This window comes from Scomber scombrus, chromosome 4, assembly GCF_963691925.1.
Source record: "Scomber scombrus chromosome 4, fScoSco1.1, whole genome shotgun sequence".
Classification (NCBI taxonomy): Eukaryota; Metazoa; Chordata; class Actinopteri; order Scombriformes; family Scombridae; genus Scomber; species Scomber scombrus.
Window position 1 is genome coordinate 12,783,021 of NC_084973.1, and position 19,010 is coordinate 12,802,030.

At 42.9% G+C, this 19,010-nt stretch overlaps 1 protein-coding gene across 1 annotated transcript in view; it reads left to right on the forward strand.

Moving 5' to 3' along the window:
* Positions 1-19,010, forward strand: part of kiaa0825 (KIAA0825 ortholog) — a 113,345-nt gene that overhangs the window by 19,173 nt on the left and 75,162 nt on the right. Inside the window, exons 6-14 of the mRNA XM_062416714.1 lie at positions 1,082-1,249; positions 2,669-2,742; positions 2,936-3,169; positions 8,022-8,299; positions 9,817-9,967; positions 12,031-12,221; positions 15,968-16,174; positions 16,476-16,586; positions 18,477-18,616. Of these exons, the coding sequence (XP_062272698.1) occupies positions 1,082-1,249; positions 2,669-2,742; positions 2,936-3,169; positions 8,022-8,299; positions 9,817-9,967; positions 12,031-12,221; positions 15,968-16,174; positions 16,476-16,586; positions 18,477-18,616 (1,554 nt within the window). The remainder of the gene's footprint in view (positions 1-1,081; positions 1,250-2,668; positions 2,743-2,935; positions 3,170-8,021; positions 8,300-9,816; positions 9,968-12,030; positions 12,222-15,967; positions 16,175-16,475; positions 16,587-18,476; positions 18,617-19,010) is intronic.

Below are 19,010 nucleotides of genomic sequence, written 5' to 3' on the forward strand. Positions count from 1 at the left end.
GCCACTATTCACATGCAATTTCATTAATGCATGCCCACACACATACACATAAAGATGTATACACTTAGACTTGCAAACACAAACAAACTTGAGGTCAGAATATATTCCTTGGTGACCACAGTCTGGTTGCAGTGTGGCAATTATCTTGCAAGACTGACATGTGCAAATGTGTGTGAAAGTGTCTTCTACAAATCAAGTTATTCATAATAACCTGCATTACATGCACATAAACACACATGTGCACACCCGACAGACACGAACACACAAAATTGCATCAATTCTCATTCATAAACATACTCATGTAAACATACACACATAAATACACACACACATAGTCAAACCTCATGCATGATTAAACCAAACATCCTTAGGGAGAGTGTGTTGTCATATTGTCAGATTTTGTTTAACAATATGGCAAAATTACATTAGGATCCAGAGGCAATAATGTTACAATTATTGGAAAAGGACCCCCCTCTTCTTTCTTTCCCTCTCAACGCTCAATCATCTCTGCGCTTTCAGAGTCAAGACTAATACTGAGCTCATCCATTCCCAAATGCCTTTGCAGTGGAGGAGCTCATTTAAGCGGACACACAAAAGTATTTGTGCATGTGTCTGGGAGTATGGCAACGCATCTCCCAGCCGCCCATTCTCCAGCTTAATGCGGAACATCCCCCGGGTGATGGCTTTGGCAGACTCCAAAATGGGAAATCCATATTTGCCGAGGGGGTCATTGGTGGGTTAGGGGGAGAAAAGTTTTGTGCCAAGAGAAGGATGTGCATGTGTGACTTCTCAGGGAGCAAAGTTTTGCATATTTTTTCACTGTCTCTTTGTTTATGCTGTGTATTGGGAAAACATGAATGGGTCGGCATTTATAAGAGGTGGCGTGTAAGGCAAGACTTGAGGATGGAGGGTGTTTTCTGATGAGTGAATGTAAGTTGGGAGGTTGGGTTGAAAAACTATTTTCATGAAATAGTTTATTCCTTTACTGAGCTGTAAACTGTAGTGTAGCTCTCACTCCTCTATTTCTATGTTAGTCATACTTTCCACTATTACATTCTATCTTATTTTTCTTTCTTCACAGCACCAGTGGATCTTCCCATGAAAAGCAGAAGCTTCAGTTTAACCTCCCACCAGTTGAGGGCGTTAACCCAGCTGGCCTGCACCCTGCTGGGATTTGAGAGCAATATAAGGGAGCTGGTCACTAACATGACCTTCATTAATTGTACAGGAGAGACTCCCAGTGTAAAAGGTACAACTCTCTCCAAAATACACACATGCGCATACATTTCATGTAATCAGAGTTGTGCTACCTCTGAGGGTTTTTTTTTCTGAAGATGTTTGAAGTCTAAGTAGCCTGAGGTGCCATATCCTTACATTTCACTATTTTAAGATAGATTGAATAGTTTATTAATGAATACATAAATGTAATATGTATGTTGTTTATAGTCCAAATGTTTGTAAGTAAAAGGACTCATGACCTCTGAATTCCTAAAACTCTGGCTACAGCCCTGCATGTGTGCAACTCCTCCAGGCATAAACTGTCAAGTTACACACACACACACACACACACACACACACACACACACACACACACACACACACACATACACATGTTACTTCTAGCAGGATGTCTGAGTTGTGTCTGAAGAAATGTGTTATTTTAGGAGGGAATTATCTTGGGTGTTATATAAGCCTTTAGTACCCTTTTCCTCTGTCCCCTTTGAACTGCCGCTACAGAGATGTTAAATGAAAGCTTTTGGTGCATGGAGTAATTTCCACAAAGGTTACATTTACAAAAACAAGACTTGCAGAAAGGCTCAATTTACAGTGAGGTAAACAGCCTTTAAAGGGCAGTTATCCAAATCATTAATTCCAGGCAATCAAACGGCTTAATTACCAGAAATTCATCAGATGGGCTTAAAGGTCAAAAAGTGATGCGCTTGCTGCTTCCTCCTTCTTCCTTTCCATGCGGTCTTGTTCGTCTAAATTGCCTCGCCTGGGGTCTCACTCTTCGCCTTCTGATTAGGAGACTGTGGCCTTGATGTTCACGCTTTTTAATTGCAACCCAACCCCACATCCTGTACGCTTGTCTCACGTCACCCTACTATCATCCCCCACCACGCTACACATCCACACAATCTCCCTCGTTGAATTACCCCCATATATACTGTAGTTGATGCTATCTAAGCCCCAAATTTAGACTCATAAAGCCATCATCATTAGCATTTACTGCCTGTTTCTGCTCCCTTGAGACATGTACAGTTATTCTCCGGTCACTGTGTCTCATTTTGGCTTGTGTGGGAACATGGGAGCAATGTAACCCATATCTTGGTCTGAGTTATACAGTGTCTTTCATGTTTCCGCACTTGGCATTCGGTCAGGCTGTTAGCACATAATATCATACAGCACATCATGAGTGATATGGAAATATTCAAGCTAAATAATGCATGTTTAGCTTAGACTCCACAGACCGCCATCACATAATCATTCATCTTTGAAGTGTGATAACTAGTGAACACTTTTGATCCCCAGTGAGATTTTGCTGACATGATTTGAGAGTTTGACCAGACACAGTTACTGTTTAATGTCAATTGTGACATTTTAAATATCTTAAAATGTTATCTTATATGATATTTACATTAAAGAGACACTTTTATTGGTCATTTAGGGATCTTGAAAAAGACCAGGGATCTTGAAAAAGACAAGAAATCCACCGCAGAAGTACTTCTACACACATCAGAGGTGAGAGTTTTATATGTGTTCCCTTGTAAAGATCCCTTTTTCTATTCTATTGCAACTATTCAGTGTAATTTAGGGTTATTATTTTTTTATATAATTTCAAAGAAGCAAGACTGTTTGCCTTTTTGTAGCAGTGAAATGCAACATTCCCTTCAGCATTCATGGCTGTTGGCTCATTTTCTGTTTTGCGGCACAGGTTCTGGAGTTTGACTGGAGGTCAGCGTTTAGAGGACTGGTCCCTCACATGGCGCATTGTGTTAAAGTGGTGCTGGATGAATTTTGTACCAAGAGTCTACAGCAAGAAGAGGCCTTACATTCTTCAGGACACACTTTAATCACCTTGAGCAACGTCACTGCAAGCAACATACATCTCAGAGAAGACTCGTTCTACACCTATCCAGAGAGAGAGACTCCCAAAATGATAGGCAAGGTACTCGGCTATTTCAATTATTTTAAAGTGTGCAGTGGTTATCCACTGTTATATGATTCCTTAACAAGTGAAGTATCTGGTGTGACACAACTTAAACAAATTTGCTCCAGATGAGGGGATATGCAACACTGACATGTTGGTCATGTATGTATGTATGGTCAGCATCACTGTCTGTCAGATGGTTTCACAGTGAGTAGCCTGCCAACTGGGTCATTTTGCAAGTTATAGAGAGACAGAAAAGTCGTAGAAGTAGAAAAACATGTCTGACATCTTTCAGTTTCCCCTCAAAGGCACAATTTGAAATCCTTATGTAAACAAAATCGTACCCCAGCTTCCCTAATATCAAACGCAGTCACTTATAAATCACACTTCTGAATGTAAACATGGCTATAATTTAGCTTTTTGTTAACAGTCTCTTAAAAGTTGCCCTGTAGGAAGAATTTGGCAACACATCTAACTGTGTCTTTGGATCATAGGATTTTGTTATTATTTGATCAGGAAAGTGCAGTAGTTGGCCTTCAAAGTTAGCTTAATTAGTCAGTTAACAAGAGCTGTTCAGCTTTGTCAAGCTGTGTTTATATGCACAATAATAATATGACTGGACAATAATTTCAGCAAGGTAATATTTTAATTAATCCAATTCAGTGAGTTGATTTTAAGACTATTCCATTCATATTATTTTCAAAATGTAATTGAGAAAAGCCTTCTTAATGATTAAAGACACCCTATCCACTTTATAGTACAGCATTAGATAACAATGTGCCCCAAACCCAGTATTCCTCTCATGTTGTTACTATTGAATTACCTCATGTCTTTCATGCAAGTATTGACATAAAAATGTGCGTTAAACAGTTCTTTTCACAGTGCCCAAAGATAATAGAGGATACCTAAAGATGCTTTTCTTAACAAAGACACACCACTGTGTAAATGGCCACAAGCAGAGCTGGAAGGACAATAAATGTGTAGCCTCAGGTGGATTTGTGAATGATGAAAGAATGAAAGTGACAGTGAAGTGACTTGCCAGAGCTGTAAATGTATGTGGAATGCAGCATCAGATGTGTGTTATTAGATGTGTCCTGTGAAAACTCTGTTAGATAGATTTAAGGTGTTTACATCACTATGTCACAATAATAATGCAGATAAAAGTGGAATACTCAATACAGTATGTCTTAATGCAAATAAGATATACATACATATTCAAAAAGATGTTATGCGTAGGAGGATTTTTTTTGTGTATCATGCTCATTCTTACAATATTTAACCAAAGTTTTATTCATCTAAGAATTACAGTTTGATAACATAATTTCTCCTACACACTATTTGTCACTTTTGATCTAAAATTCAGCTGTTGCCCACCTAATACCTCTGCTCCCTTATGTACACACAAACAGAAATATACAAACACACGCATACACATTCTACACACAATTAACATAGACCCCAGCTTGTCTCTCCTTGACCTGCACATGAACTTGTTTTACCATACACACCAATGTCTTTGCCCTGTTTTACCCTCCTTTATTACTTACTGGCTGAACAATGCAGGTCCAAACACATCATCCAGACCTGGGAAGATTAATGGTTTTGTAGTCCCAGCGGAAAGCACTCTCTATAATGGACAGCCCACATGATTTGGGCCTGACACAGTTGACACGTTGGATCAGAAAGGGCCTTGAGAAGAGTCATCAGTATTACTTTAGGGGAAGACTCTAGGGACAAAAGAGAGATTGAAGGAAACCAAGAACCAGTTTGTGTGATATTATGAGGGATAGATGGTCTCGAAAAAGGTGTTGAATACGTGTATAGAGAAGATAGAGTGATCGCAAGGGCAAAGAGGCTAGGGTAGAGAGCAGGATAAAGAAGGGGTAGTGAGAGAGAGAGGGATGAGAAGAGAGGGCCTGGGAAAAGGCAGGGAGAGGTGAAGATGACACCAGAGATTGACTTTTCTCAGGAGGAAGACCAGTCGCTGATGTGAGACCAGGCTTAATGTCTAACTTTACAAAGGTTCTCCAATGTTTGAGGCTGGACTGCCATATACTTACTTCTATTTAAAGTGGCATTATGCTGTTTTTCTCTCTCTTCTCTACATTTTCTTTCCTAATTACTATTGCTTAACAACTACTTAGCTTTCCTTCCCGAAACTTTGTCCAGTTCACAATCCTTCATCTCCCTCCTTTGCTGCACGCTACTCTCTTCTACACCACACACTTACTCTTATCATTACTGCCTCCCCTCTCTCCTCCTCTTCCTCCCTTTCCTCTCTAACCCTTTTTTACACTGACAATATTTGTGGCTCTCATTGCTAACGAGTGTCAGAATTTGTCTGTGCTCAGGACCTGTACAACGTATTTATGTGTAGGTCAAGGCTTCAAAGATGAGAGCCTTTCAGCCCAAAGGTTATACATGCATCCATTTGCATTCAATAACACTGAGCCAGACAGACATCCAAGACGAGGCCGTTAGATATTATATATATATTTTTTCGCCCCTGTCCTTTTTTGACACATGCCCTAGTGTTTGAGCAGAGAGCAAATTACTATACAAGACGTAAGCATGAAATATGGCTGGTTCAACAGCATTATGATGGATCAATATTTCACACATTTATATTCATATCTTCATACCTCAATCCTCAGTTTTTTCATGTGAACCCACTTCAGTGTCTATATTACCATACATATACTGGCTGCGATGATACCATTCATCCATCAGAGTACTTTAGATAGTGTACTTTTTTTATTGGATGTCAGTTGCATACCAAATGCAAAATAGTGTCTCACCAACAGCTGGAATTCAACCTCCTGTCAGAACCTGGGATTGAACTTTCCTTGTTTGGGTGGGCCCTTCTAACCTTGATGCTAGTGCTCTATTATAGCAACAGAAGTACCTTTTCTGTATTCAGACTTCACTCAAGTGCTCACCTGCACGTTCAGTCTACTCCAAATTCTGCACACACAAACAGGCCTCCCTAGCACTTCAAAACTTTATACAATCTCTTTCACCTTGCTGCAATAGTCCTGGTGGGATTCAAGACTTTGATCTTAGCTAGTTAAGGTTTCAGCCCGACTCCAACGTGGACGTGCATGCGTGTGGTTATTTTTGTGGGAGCGTGCATGTACATTGTCTGCTGAATATGTGTGTGTTGGTGCGAGTGTGAGCCAACACTGAATGTGTATAAGATGCTTCTCCGGGGATCTTCATCACCCTGTTAATGTAGAGTGTTGTGTCTCCCTCTGGTTTCTCTCTCTCAAAGCTAAGCTCCTAATGACTACATGCAGTCAGATATTGACTTCATTGTCCAAACCGCCTTTGTTCACAGGCCTTTTAACCCCTCTGGAAGCTTTTATGGAGAAAATAGTGTAAAGAGATTGTGAGATTGTCAATTGTGTACACACGCTGAAGCCCTGATCTGACAGAATGTCGAACTTCCCAGCCAGCCAGTACAGTAAGTCAAGTAATAGAGTGTGTGACTCTTGAATTACTCGAAAGTGAGTAATACATGCTGTAATTGATTGACTGATTAAACTGGTATAGTTTTCTGCATTTTTCCCCTCAGTGTGACCTGGTTTTGTAGCTCTTGGGAACAAGTGAAATGTGCTTTGGTTTAAGGTTTTTGAGAATCTGCCTGACTCATAACTCACATGTATGGATGTATAAATTTGAATTTGGAGTCCCGCACATATGTGACTCTTTGGCACTTGCCTGATTGTCTTTCACTGTTCTCGATGTGATGTCAATAGGAGGCACATATGGCAGTGGTGTCAAAGCCTTTGTGTCATGGTGTGTAATTGTTCTCCACAGTAATAGGGACATGGTGAATTTTGTAAAGTGTGCAGAATACATATTAAACTATTACACTACAGCACTGTTTATGCACACTATGCATTTATTTTGTGCATGACTTGGCAGCCAGCACCACACTGCCCACACACACACATGCACACATACACGCACACTCCTTAAAGCTTCCTGTCATCCACAGCTAATCAAGTGCCATGTTTGTGAAATTGTTTTCTTATTCTTCTTGGTAGAAGAACAATGAAGTAGCACTGTGTCGACCATGCTGATTGATACATTGCTATCATTATATTAATTAAAACAGTTTTAAGTACCAGCAAATACCCAGATTGCATATTTGTAAAAAGCAAGCACACACTCACTCAGCTTTTTTAAAGTACCGTCATCAGCCCGTCTTTCAGCTCCTGGATAGAGAGAGGTGTAGGCAGCCCTGTCCCTATAGGCCTATCTCCAGGACAAATGTGGATAAATGAGATAAGTCTTGCTTGTTGCTCTGGCAGTTTATAGAATAAGCTGTAGGTCTTTTACATTGCTGAAACAGCTCTCTCCCTCTCCCTTCTTCTCTCACTCTCACCTTTGCTTGACCCTTTACTTTTTCTTCCCTCTCAGCACATCTGACTCCCCATCTCTTCCCATGTGTAACATTTCTGTTTGAATGTGGCTAACATGATGCATGCTGTTATAAAATTAGAGGGTTGATGTATCCTCAGATGGTAAGGTTTTATTTGACCTGATAACAATTATGCATGTTCAGCAGCAAAGTTTATGTAGAGGGCATGTCTTCGGTGTCTCTACATCTGTATTCTACATTTGCACTGATATTTGCTTTTCAGCTATAATGACTTGCACAATGTTAAGGAAAAAATACATGTGTAATACTCAGCTCTGGCTCACATCCTTGTCATTCTGATGACTCCTCGCAATTGTTCCATTATTTACATCTAATGAGTTCTCTTTCTGATGTTTTTTCCCCCCACTTTTTTCTCTTACTGACAGATTTTCACTCTGTTATTGAGATCATCTTGTCTTGTCTTTGCCCTCTGTCTCCCCTCAGTTCTATGGCGCAATCATGGAGGAGATGGATGCCTTACTACCCTTGGCAGCAGCCTGCAGGGACAGCTCTCTCCTGGAGGTGCGATCGAGCTTTGTGGAGGCGTGTGGCAGGGCAACGTTTGCCATGTTGGGCCGTTTAGAGGAGAGGGCCCTGGAGGTACCATCATCTGCACCTCTGAAGAACTTGCCTGCTCTTCTGGCCACTTGCATTTATGTGCACCAACGACTGGAGCACTACCATGCCAGGCTGAAGGATTTAACTACTAATTTAGCTAAAGTGTAAGGAGAGGTTGTGTATGTGTCTGGGCGGGATTGCAAGTGTTGGACATTATGGCATGGGAGGGGAATCATACTGGCTGCATATGTGTTCGTTTTACTAACTATCTGTCTATATCTACAATATATGTCTGTCTTGTCAACCTATGGTCTATTCCAGCATGCACTGGAAGACAGACACAATTTTTTATTGGTGATTGATTGAATATTGTGAGCTCAATGAATAACATGAAGATCTGTGTAGTAGTGCCCAACTACTCTACAGTTATTGCTGCCTTGCCATAGCAGCAACAACATCAGATTTAAGCTGTGTGGCACATATATGTGTGTCTGTGTGATTAGGGTTGACTGGCTGCATTCATTAGCAGAAACATGAAGATAGGTTTGTTGAAAAGCGATCTTTGTCACTTTCCTCCAGCAAAGAACCAAATGTTGCATACAGTATACAAATGAGAATCATGCCGTATATGTTCCTTTGTGCTATAATCACACTGAGAACACATACTGGAGCCAAATTCACTGATGTATCAACCCACAGATGGTGACGGTACAGGACATTAAGTTGTGCTGACGCAAAGATCAGACAGACATCGAATTTCAGTTGCTACTAAATCCTGTTACCAAGTTGGGAGTATGAATAAGAGTATGGCAATGACTGTCAAGAGGACAGCACAGACAAATTTAGAGTAGGTTGGTTCATAATCTCCTCTGCCACATCTCTCTATTCATGTTTAGCCCCTTTCTCAACATTATGCATGACTCCTATCTGAAGAAAGATATTTATTAGGCTGAGATAAAGAGAGAATGAATGGATCAAAGAGATTACTCCTTTTAAAATATGTGTGCCTTGTGACTAAAGGAAAAAAAAAGACAATTCTAGATTTAAAAAAAAAAAAAAGAAACCAGTAGATTTGAGATTAAGAAGAGGGGACTGTAGAAAATAGGAGAAAAAGAATGGAAATGATTGACAGGTGGTAATGACACCCATATTGTGTCTACATCTGGTGAGTTTTTATGCCCCGTAATACCCCCTTAACCTCTGCTCTCCACAGATCCCCTCTAAAGGCATCTCTGGTGCCCTCTATGCTCCTGTTTTCCCACCTCTGGCCCTGTGCACCCCTCCACCTGCACTTGCACTGTGCCCCCTCCGGTCATAAAGCACTTTCCCCTCTCTACACCATTCAGTCCCCCTGGTTTTAAGCCTCCTGCACCCCTGTTAAACTCTTGCCTCTCTCTGGAAAGTATCAAGGCAGGCAGATTTAAAGGATATGAAATGTCACACTGAACTTTTAGAATAAATCATCTGTTCTTTCATCTAATAATTTCACCTCATGTTTGTTTGATAGCTCTCTGAATATACAGTATTCAATCATGCATCTAGATTACAGGATTTTGCCCTTTTGGACTCTTGACCTCAGCGGTCCCTTACTTAATTCTCAATATACCATATGTATTATAGATTATGTATTGGTCATTACCATTAGGTAATCCCAAGATTTGTTTCCTTCCTCCCTGCCTAGACCACTGACCTTGCTCCCTATCCAGAAGTACCATGATATAGTGGAGGCCTTGAGAGACCAGCTGACCAGCTACTGTTACCAGGTTTGCTCCACCTGCATTCTTCAAGACGCAGAGAGCCACCATTGGGCTGACCCCAAGCCCTTCTATGAGGTAAAGTGTCCTTACATGTCCTTAAAGTCAATTTGATTTCTCCCAAGACAACTTTGTTCAAGTTTCTAGCAAATTATGATATCAGTAGAGTCTCTTTGAGTGTTACTTATTTACTGCCAAATCCAAAAGAACAGAGACACATAAAACACCTGTGAATAGTCTGGTGTTGATTTTCTGCCTTTCATTGTAAAAAGTGGAAATTGTAATGCCACATGTCTTAGCAGGCTTGTTCTGTAGAATTTGAGGAACTCTATGAATTATACTCTAGAGCTTTCTTGCTTCTTCTTTTCATTCCCACAATACACCTTTACCTCCCACTCTCCCTCTCCTAACCGAGCGTTCTACTCTGAGCTCCCTGAGAACATCTGTGGCTTCCATGCTGCCCCGGGGGCTCCAGGGATTCAGCTGTCTGAAGTCTACACTGGGACTGTCTGGAAACAGCATAGGGCCCCTGGAACTCCCCTACCTTATGCCCTTAAACCAGTCTAAACCTCCCCTCTCTTTCTTACTTTACCCTGCTTTTGCCTTTTTTTCCCCCTTTGTTCCTCCCTCCTTCCCTGGGTCAATGGTGTCAGACAGACCTGCTGTGCGCAGGTGTGTGCCTTTATTTAAGCATGCCTGTGTGCATCTGTGCAGATGAATGCATGTGTGGGTGTGCAGCAGCATCTCAGAATGTGCATTTCATTTAGTGTGTATGTATGTATGTATGTATGTATATGTATTTTTGATGTGTGTTACATATGTATAGATGCATTCTGTGTCCTGGATTCACAGCCCCGTGTCTTGGCTCTCACCCAGTACAGTGCAGCTCTGAAGAGCCTCTTTTCCAGCTTGCATCTCTTCTTTCTCTTTTGTTATTTAACATTGATATTGAAATATGAACACAGATTCGCAGAGAAATATTTAAAATGCTATTTATGCTATATTAACAGCATATGAGGTTTGCTGAGACAATCAAAAGAAGTTAAGAATATGACCGTGGCTCCCTTCCTTGTCGTGGATAAAGCCTGATGCTAAACTGCTAAATTTCACCTGAAAAAAAAAGGTGTCATGAACTTCCAAGTTTGTTCCATCCTTAGTTCCCTGTCCCAGATTCAGTCTTTGCTCTCGTCAGCTCTTCATCAGTAATAGGAATTACTGCTCATAGCTGACCTGACTGGTTCAATAAGTTTGACTTGAATGAAAGGATAAATAGTCCAACCACACATGTAGTTGTGGCTGCTCTTGGTTTGGATCCAATGCCTGTGTCTGGATTTGCTCTGCTGAGTCCACAGGCAGACGATGGCAGTAATCCTGGACATAGAGCTCGGTCACGCTCCCCATCAAGCACCGATCCCTAAATGACTGGCTCCAGGGAGACAGAGAGGAAGAGAAAGGAGAGAATAAAGAATGAGATAGATGAGGTGAAGTAAGAAGAAAATGAAAGAGATTTTGAGGGGCATGATGAGCTGAAGACAAGAGGAAGTTGAGGAGTTTTGGATGTGTCAGTGTCTGCGCCACACACATCAATTGCTGGAGCAGTTTATTTTTGGAAGTTAAGCATGAGGAATTTGGACAGGTAGAGGTGAAAAAAAGATTTGTAACTAATTAATTCTATATCTTTTCTGTAGGATGCCAGGATAGTAATGTTTCTCTCCATCTGTCCCTCTTTTATCTCACTCTCTTGTCTTTGCATTATTCAGAGTTCTCAAGTTCTCCCCTCTCTCCATTCGCTATCTATATGTGTGAGCGTGTACGTGCGCGAGTGTGCCTGTTGTGATGTGTTCTCCAGTTCAGGACTTTAAAGCCATCTAAAATCCCAGTGGGGGAAGAAACCCAGGTGCAGAGTGCAGGTGGCGTGACCACTTAGACATCCTGGTGTTGACAGACCTGCCTCTGTCTCTGTCTCTCTCTTTCTTCTCCTTCATGTTTTCTCTTTCCCTCTCTCTATCTCCCCCCTCTATTTTTATCTCCTCTTGCTTTCTGTGTTTTCCCTTCACTGTTAATGTCCATATCATAATATATCTTCATCTGTAAACTCCCTGTCCTCCCACCTTCCTCCTATCCACCTCTTTCTTCCACAGGGCGAGCGTTGTTCTTTCTCACTGCAGATGTGGTTCTACTTCCTGTGTGGGCTCCGTAGCGACCTATGGGCCGTCCTTCCGGTGAAGTTAGCCAAGGAGGTGCTTGGCCAGGTGCTGTCAGAGACCTTACAGCTGCTGGTGCAAAGATATGCCAGGGCCCAGCCTTCATATAAGAGGCACCTGCAGATCAGGTACTTTATCTCGTCCTATGTTGGAGATAGTTATATCCCTTGAGAAATCTAAAATAGTAATATGTAAAATCTAGTCCTATGCTACAATTTGACTCATTACCCATTATTGGAGCACTTCAGTGTATTTCAAACTTGCTGGTAGTATAGGGTTGGGTTTTGTGGTAACAAACACTGTCTAGGAAACACAATTTTGTCAGTCATCACCGTCCACTTCGAAAGCTATCCCTTTAATGTATCTTGTTGTATTTTGCTGTTGTGGGCAAATTTGCAAATGAGTGAGCAAGATTGTTTGGTTTTCAGAAGTATACAGTGTATCCAAAATGTATCCAAAAGATATTTACTTCACTGGTTCAGCCCAAAGCAAAGATTCCTTTCTTGTGACTTATCTGCAAATGGTTTCTTAATTGAATTTCCAGAAAATGTACAAAATCACAATATATATCAATATCTCAATATGAAATTACATATGCTGTGTTGCAATCAAAGGGAAGATCCTATCTATTTTGGAGAGATTGGGTGATCTATGCTTATGGAGTGGAACGGTTCGGAGTGGTCAAAGGCAAATGATCTACTCCGTCTATCCCCAGTAAGTCCAGAAGGCAGACAGAAATAGATCGCCTGGTCAAGGAGAGCAGGCAGCTGAAGAAGCAGTGGAGGAAGGCCACAGAGGAGGAGAAGGAGGGCATAAACCTGTTGCAGGGAGAGATCCAGAGCAAGCTTGATACACTGAGGAGAGCTGAAAACCTACTGAGGAAGCGCAGAAGGAAGGAGCAAACAAGATCACGCTTCTACAAAGATCCCTTCAAATTTGTGAAGAGCATCTTCACAAAGGAGAAGAGTGGAAGCCTCTCAGTGTCAAAGGCCGACTTGGAAGAACATATGAGAAAGTCCTGCACAGATGACCGAAGCCATGAAGAACTTACGCTCCCACCTGACATGCCTCCAGTCAATCCACCAGAGCACCAACTAGACATCAGCCCACCCAGATGGAGCGAAGTAGACAAGTCTGTGTGTAGAGCAAGGGCCGCATCAGCTCCAGGCCCCAACGGAGTTCCATACAGGCTCTACAAAAATGCACCAGATGTCCTGTGATTCCTCTGGAAGCTGATGAGAGTCGTGTGGCAAAAGAAGGTGATACCAACGTCTTGGCGTTGGCCTTCCCAGGTGCCTCAGCAGTATTGGGCTCTACGGCAAAGGGATGTTAGATCTGCCCATCTCCAGTCTGTCAGAGGAGTACAAATGTGCCAAAGTCAGACTGGAAATGATGCTACTGGATTCAAGTGATCCAGTTGTAGCCCAAGCAGCCCCCATCCTGGCCACCGAGAGGAAGTGGACCCCACGGACTGCAACTGAGCAGGCAAAGGCAGCACTCAGACACAGGGACATCGTGGGCCGAGTGCAGGATGGGAGAGGTGGTCTTGGCCTTGGGACCAGCACACCAACCTGGAGCAAGGCCACCCCATCTCAGAGACGCAATCTGGTGGTCCAGGAGGTACATCGAAAAGAAGAAGCGGGAAGGTGCGCACAGGTTGTGGCGCAGGCAAAACAAGGGCAGTGGATGGCATGGGAAGGAATAGAGAAGAGGAAGATCTCCTGGCAAGAGCTGTGGGAAATGGAGGCATTCAGGGCAAGTTTTACCATCAGGGCTGCCTATGATGTCCTACCTTCTCCCACAAACCTAATCCAGTGGTACGGCGAAGACCCCACATGCCCTCTCTGTCCAAGTCCAGCATCACTGAAGCACATCCTAGTGGGCTGCAAGACCAGCCTCACTCCAGGCCGTTACACCTGGCGGCACAACCAGGTCTTAAAGAGTCTTGCAGCAGTGCTAGAGAGTCGGCGGACAAGAGTGAACGCCCTTCCTCCCCAGTCATCCCGCTGGCAGGCAACATCATTTGTCCGAGAGGGTGAGGGTCAAGCCAACCTCACCACCGTAGGACCGGATGCTGGTCAGCTAGGCGGGGCACGGGACTGGAAGCTGCAGGCAGACTTGGGCCAGCTGAGATTACTTCTACCAACCTGCGACCAGACCTTGTTATGTGGTCAGCCTCCCTCAAGCTTGTTTACATCATCAAGCTCACAGTGCCCTTGGAGAGTTCAATGGAGGAGGCCTATGAGCGGAAGAAGCTGAGGTACGCTGAGCTTGCAGCCGATGTGCAGCAACGGGGCTGGAGAGCAAAGGTACGCCCGGTGGAAGTAGGCTGCAAAGGATTTGTAGCCACCTTAACAACCAGGCAGGAGATGGGAGTGCGAGGGAAGGCCCACCGGCAGGCAGTCAAAGACCTCTCCAGAGCTGCTGAAAAGGGGAGTCAGTGGCTATGGATGAAGAGGAAGGACTCCCCCCTGGGTTCTCAACTGGTCAATGGCATCTAGGGGGTGAACCTGGGACGCTGGGATTCACTGCTGAACCCTCTGGAGGTGTCGTGGATCTATCAGCGAAACACCCAAGAAGGAGGGCTCCCACTTGATAACCCAGGGATGCCATCACTCACTTGACCTTCCCACAGAGTCTCATTGGTGCCTCAAGTATGTATGTAATAAGGGATATCAACATCTAGTCCTACACAACAGATCTGTGCACCTTTGCTCCAGAGCAAGCATAAAATGATAATTAGATTCAGTAATTTGTCTGTGGTTTCCTGGTTAGGGTTAGGGTCAATCTTCTCATCTAACTTTTAGGGAGAAAAAGTGAATATGCATACTTCCCAAACTGTCAAACTATTTCTTTAAGACATTGTGTATGCACCTCTTTGAGAGATTACATTTTTATGTTTTGAGCTGCATAATTTTGTTCTTTACCTTCTTCACGCAGAACTTTGCATAGCCTACATGCGTATAGACTTGGCTACACATCATGGTATCCTAAATTACTTTGACTTCAGTTATTACATCAGAACTCGAGACAAAGCCCTAAATAGTTTCTGCTCCCTCTTCCTCACTGTTGGCCTAATTTCACTCAGCTCCTGTGGGGCTGATGGTGGAGGTCTGAGCATTGTGTCAGTGCGTCATTGACATGCTGTCTGTACAGGCTCAAGGGGTCGTCCTGTCCATCCTCATTCTTACTTCTCCTCCTAATACGTAGCTGAATGATGATAATGAGCAGGTAAACTGTGGCACACATTAAGTGGATGAGAGAGTGACACAGATAAAGTGCAGTGTACATGTATTGCACCACATGATGTCAACACGAATTCTTTAGGTTTATGTTGCTTTGAGATGCGTGTGTGTCTGGAGAGACAATTGTTAAGTGTAAGGAAAGGCTAAACAGATGGCTTTTCAAAGTTTCTCCAAGTTTCTGTCTCCAGGTTTAGCACTCACATGGGTACTATTGTGTTACCTCAACTCTCCTGTATCAGTACATCCCTGTGTGGGTCTAAAAAAGCTTTAGACCATAGGGAAGAGCGGGGATTAGGAGATGAGAGATGATGAGCAGCCCCCTCCCAACCAATTGAGGAAATAGATTTATGGGCATTTAAACGTAAAAGCAATGACTTTAATAGTGAAATCCGAAGCCAGCAGTACACTTAACCTTCCAACTGTAAAATCACCAGGAGGTTCTGGTATTTGACTGGCTGTGTGATGAGGCTGTTATGTCATGATGTAATGGTGGATGTTTCAGTTCCTCAACATGACAGTGCCTCTCTCTTTCTCTCTTTGTATGTGTTCTCACGTATTCCCCTCACGTCTCATCTTTTCTGTTTTCATCTGTACATTCACCTTTTCTGTTTTCTTACTTTGTGTCCAAGATGTGACATTACGGCAGTGTTGCTGTATGTGAAGCAGCTTTTGTGGAGTGTGTGTGAAAGTCCTGAGGCCCTGGTGCGCTCCGACCCTTCTTCAGCGATTGCCATAATAGCCGGCAGATCCGACTGGCCATATCAAATCCACAGCCTGTGTGACCAACTCCTGACAGTCCTCATCATTGTCACAGCACCCTTATCTTTGCTGTACAGGTTGGTATACACTGTGTTATTTTTTTGGTTCAACTTAACTTTTAATAAAATATGACCTAAGCAAGTTTTTTTGTACTTTCACTTTTTAAAGTAGAACACAGAGATAGTCATGTGGCTAGAACCATGTGTGTCTCAAACACATTTGGCCACACACTAGATTTTGTAACAAAATGAGTGGGCTGCTAATGTTAAAAACATTAACTGAAAGAATGGGCTCCAGGGAAGCCATTGCAATAGAGAAGATAGTATATTGAAGATATATATTGTTCAAAATTGCTATGAGCGATCTGTCTTCCTCCAGGACATTTGTGATTAATCCTGCAAAGGAGTCCATGCCACACCAGCCTGACAGCCCTCTTGTCCACTGGCTAAATGTTATAGACCCTGACCTCTTCACAGAACAGGCCATACGGTATGTAAAACAGGCATTATACCATCCATCACCCATCACAGAGTTGGCACACATATACATTTTCAGACACAAACACACACACACACACACACACACACACACACACACACACACACACACACACACACACACTCTGGTATGCTAAGCCATCACACACACCTCCACCCACTGTATAAAGAACCATATGTGTGTGTGTGTGTGTGTGTGTGTGTGTGTGTGTGTGTGTGTGTGTGTATGTGTGTGTGTGTGTGTGTGTGTGAATGTGTGTGTGGAGTTACAGCAGCATACGTGCAGCTGTATTACACGACTTACACATTGCTGAGGGCTTCAAGCTACAGTTGCTGTGGTAATATAACACAGATGCAAGCTGAGAAAGAAAAAAATAACATAAACTACCATTGACGCTGACACTGATTTTGTTTATGTTGATGGTTGCTGAGGGCTTTACACATGAGGCGTCAACAGAGTACATTGCGGTGTGTATGTGCTCATGTATGCGTTAATGTGTACATACGTAGGAATGTGTGTGTGTGCATGTGTGTCCAGTTACTGTTACTGACCTCCAAGGTGCAGTCAATCACTCTCCCCCTCACCCTTGACTCCACCCTCCTCCCCTCTCATCTCCCTCACAGCCAGAGGTGATGTCATTGCGTGCTTATGGGGCACAAATCAAACTAACTCCCGCTCTCCTACTTCTATGTATTGGAGAGCTGAAATTAGTTTATTTTTATGACCTCTTTATTTCTTTGCTCCCACCTCCTGCCTGCATGCAAAGGCGCCAGGGGGCCTACTGGTGGCCCAGGGCCAGATCCACAGGTCCTCATCCAGGACCCGGTCTCTGTGGCCAAATCTCTCCCCAGCTCATTAAAATAAAATCCATTGTTATGGTTATTAAATAAAACAATAATAAAATCACAGAGCACATAAATAAATCATCTAGCATTACAGGCTATAAAGAAAGCATCTGAAGTTCCGTTTTCTGGACTTGTGTGTGTTTCTGTGCACGCATACATTCTTGCACTGCATGTTTCTCCTTTGCTTTGCACATATGTGTGTGTGTGTGTGTGTCTGTGTGTCTTAGTTCTGTAAGCTGACCCTGTGCTGTAGCTTGGTAGATTTATCAGAGCAGTTAAAAGAGGATTTCTTCTGGATTTGCGGTCCCAGTGACATCATAAATTGCGCTGTCAGATCGAGGCATAGTTTTCCTCAGTCAAGCAGCAGGGTGCACCCGGCTCTAGCTTTCTGGCTCAAATAGAATGGTTAATTTCTGGGCAGACACCCCCTGTACAGACTCCCGCCTCCTTGCTCTTCAGACAAACTCTGTCCATTCCTTCCATTAGATTTTATTGAGATGTATAAAGTAACATGCAGGCACACACATGTCAGCATGCTCTCACACTTGCACACATATTAACCACAAGCATAGGCACTGAAGGGTGCGCACACAGACACACACACGCACATACACACATACACACCAAGGATATGGCTCATTACCCACAGCTGGCTGCAGCCTCTTGGTTATACAAAAGATGTAGGAGGGGGGTACTGCTGTATATTCATGTATTTGGCTGTCTCCCAAATGTTAATTTGCTTTTAGCTGGCCAAGATTAGAGCTAATTCCTTCCCGGTGCACACTATAAGTAAGCGAGAGTGAAGGCATTTGCAGAGTAAGCTCATATCAGGAGTGAGTGACACTGAAGGAAGTTACTGTTGTAGCATAAATACTATTTCCTCCAAGATTGTCATCCAAGCTGTGATTTCTGTCTTTGTCTTTCATCAGTGAATCTTTTTCCCTCCTTGGTTGCTTCTTGCTAAATGGACTACTATCTGAACACTCACCTGACACTGCAAAACTGTCAACTTTGTTTTCCCTCGCTCCACTCTCAGAGATGGCCTTATGGGCCAGACAGCCTTGGCATGTCAGCTGAGGCTGCTGACTTCTGACCCAGGAAGCAATCCCAGGTTGCTGCTGCAAATGCTGCTTTACAGAGACTGTCACCTGCCCCAAATACTCCTGGAAAACTCTCGTAAGTCCTCTCTTTCTGGTGTAGATGGAGTGTTAGGTGTTACTGAATGAAAGGCACATCGTGTATGTGTGTGTATGCATGCTGTGTACATACCTAGCTGTCTATCTTTTAGAATAAATAATATGAGCCTTTTTCTTTAATATTTCCTTTTTTTATGATAGTGGACCCACAGAGTCGATTCCTTCCGTATGTGGAAAGTGTTTACCAGTGTCTTAATTATGCTTTAAGATCCTAAGTAAGTTATACAGATATTAGATGAGCTCTGTCCATTTTATGAAGTTATCATCATCATCTTTGCCATCATCATCATTTTCACCTTGGTCATCATCATCACTAAATCAATAGAGCGTAGTAATAAACACTCAACAGGCCCAGGCGGAGCACACACGCTGAC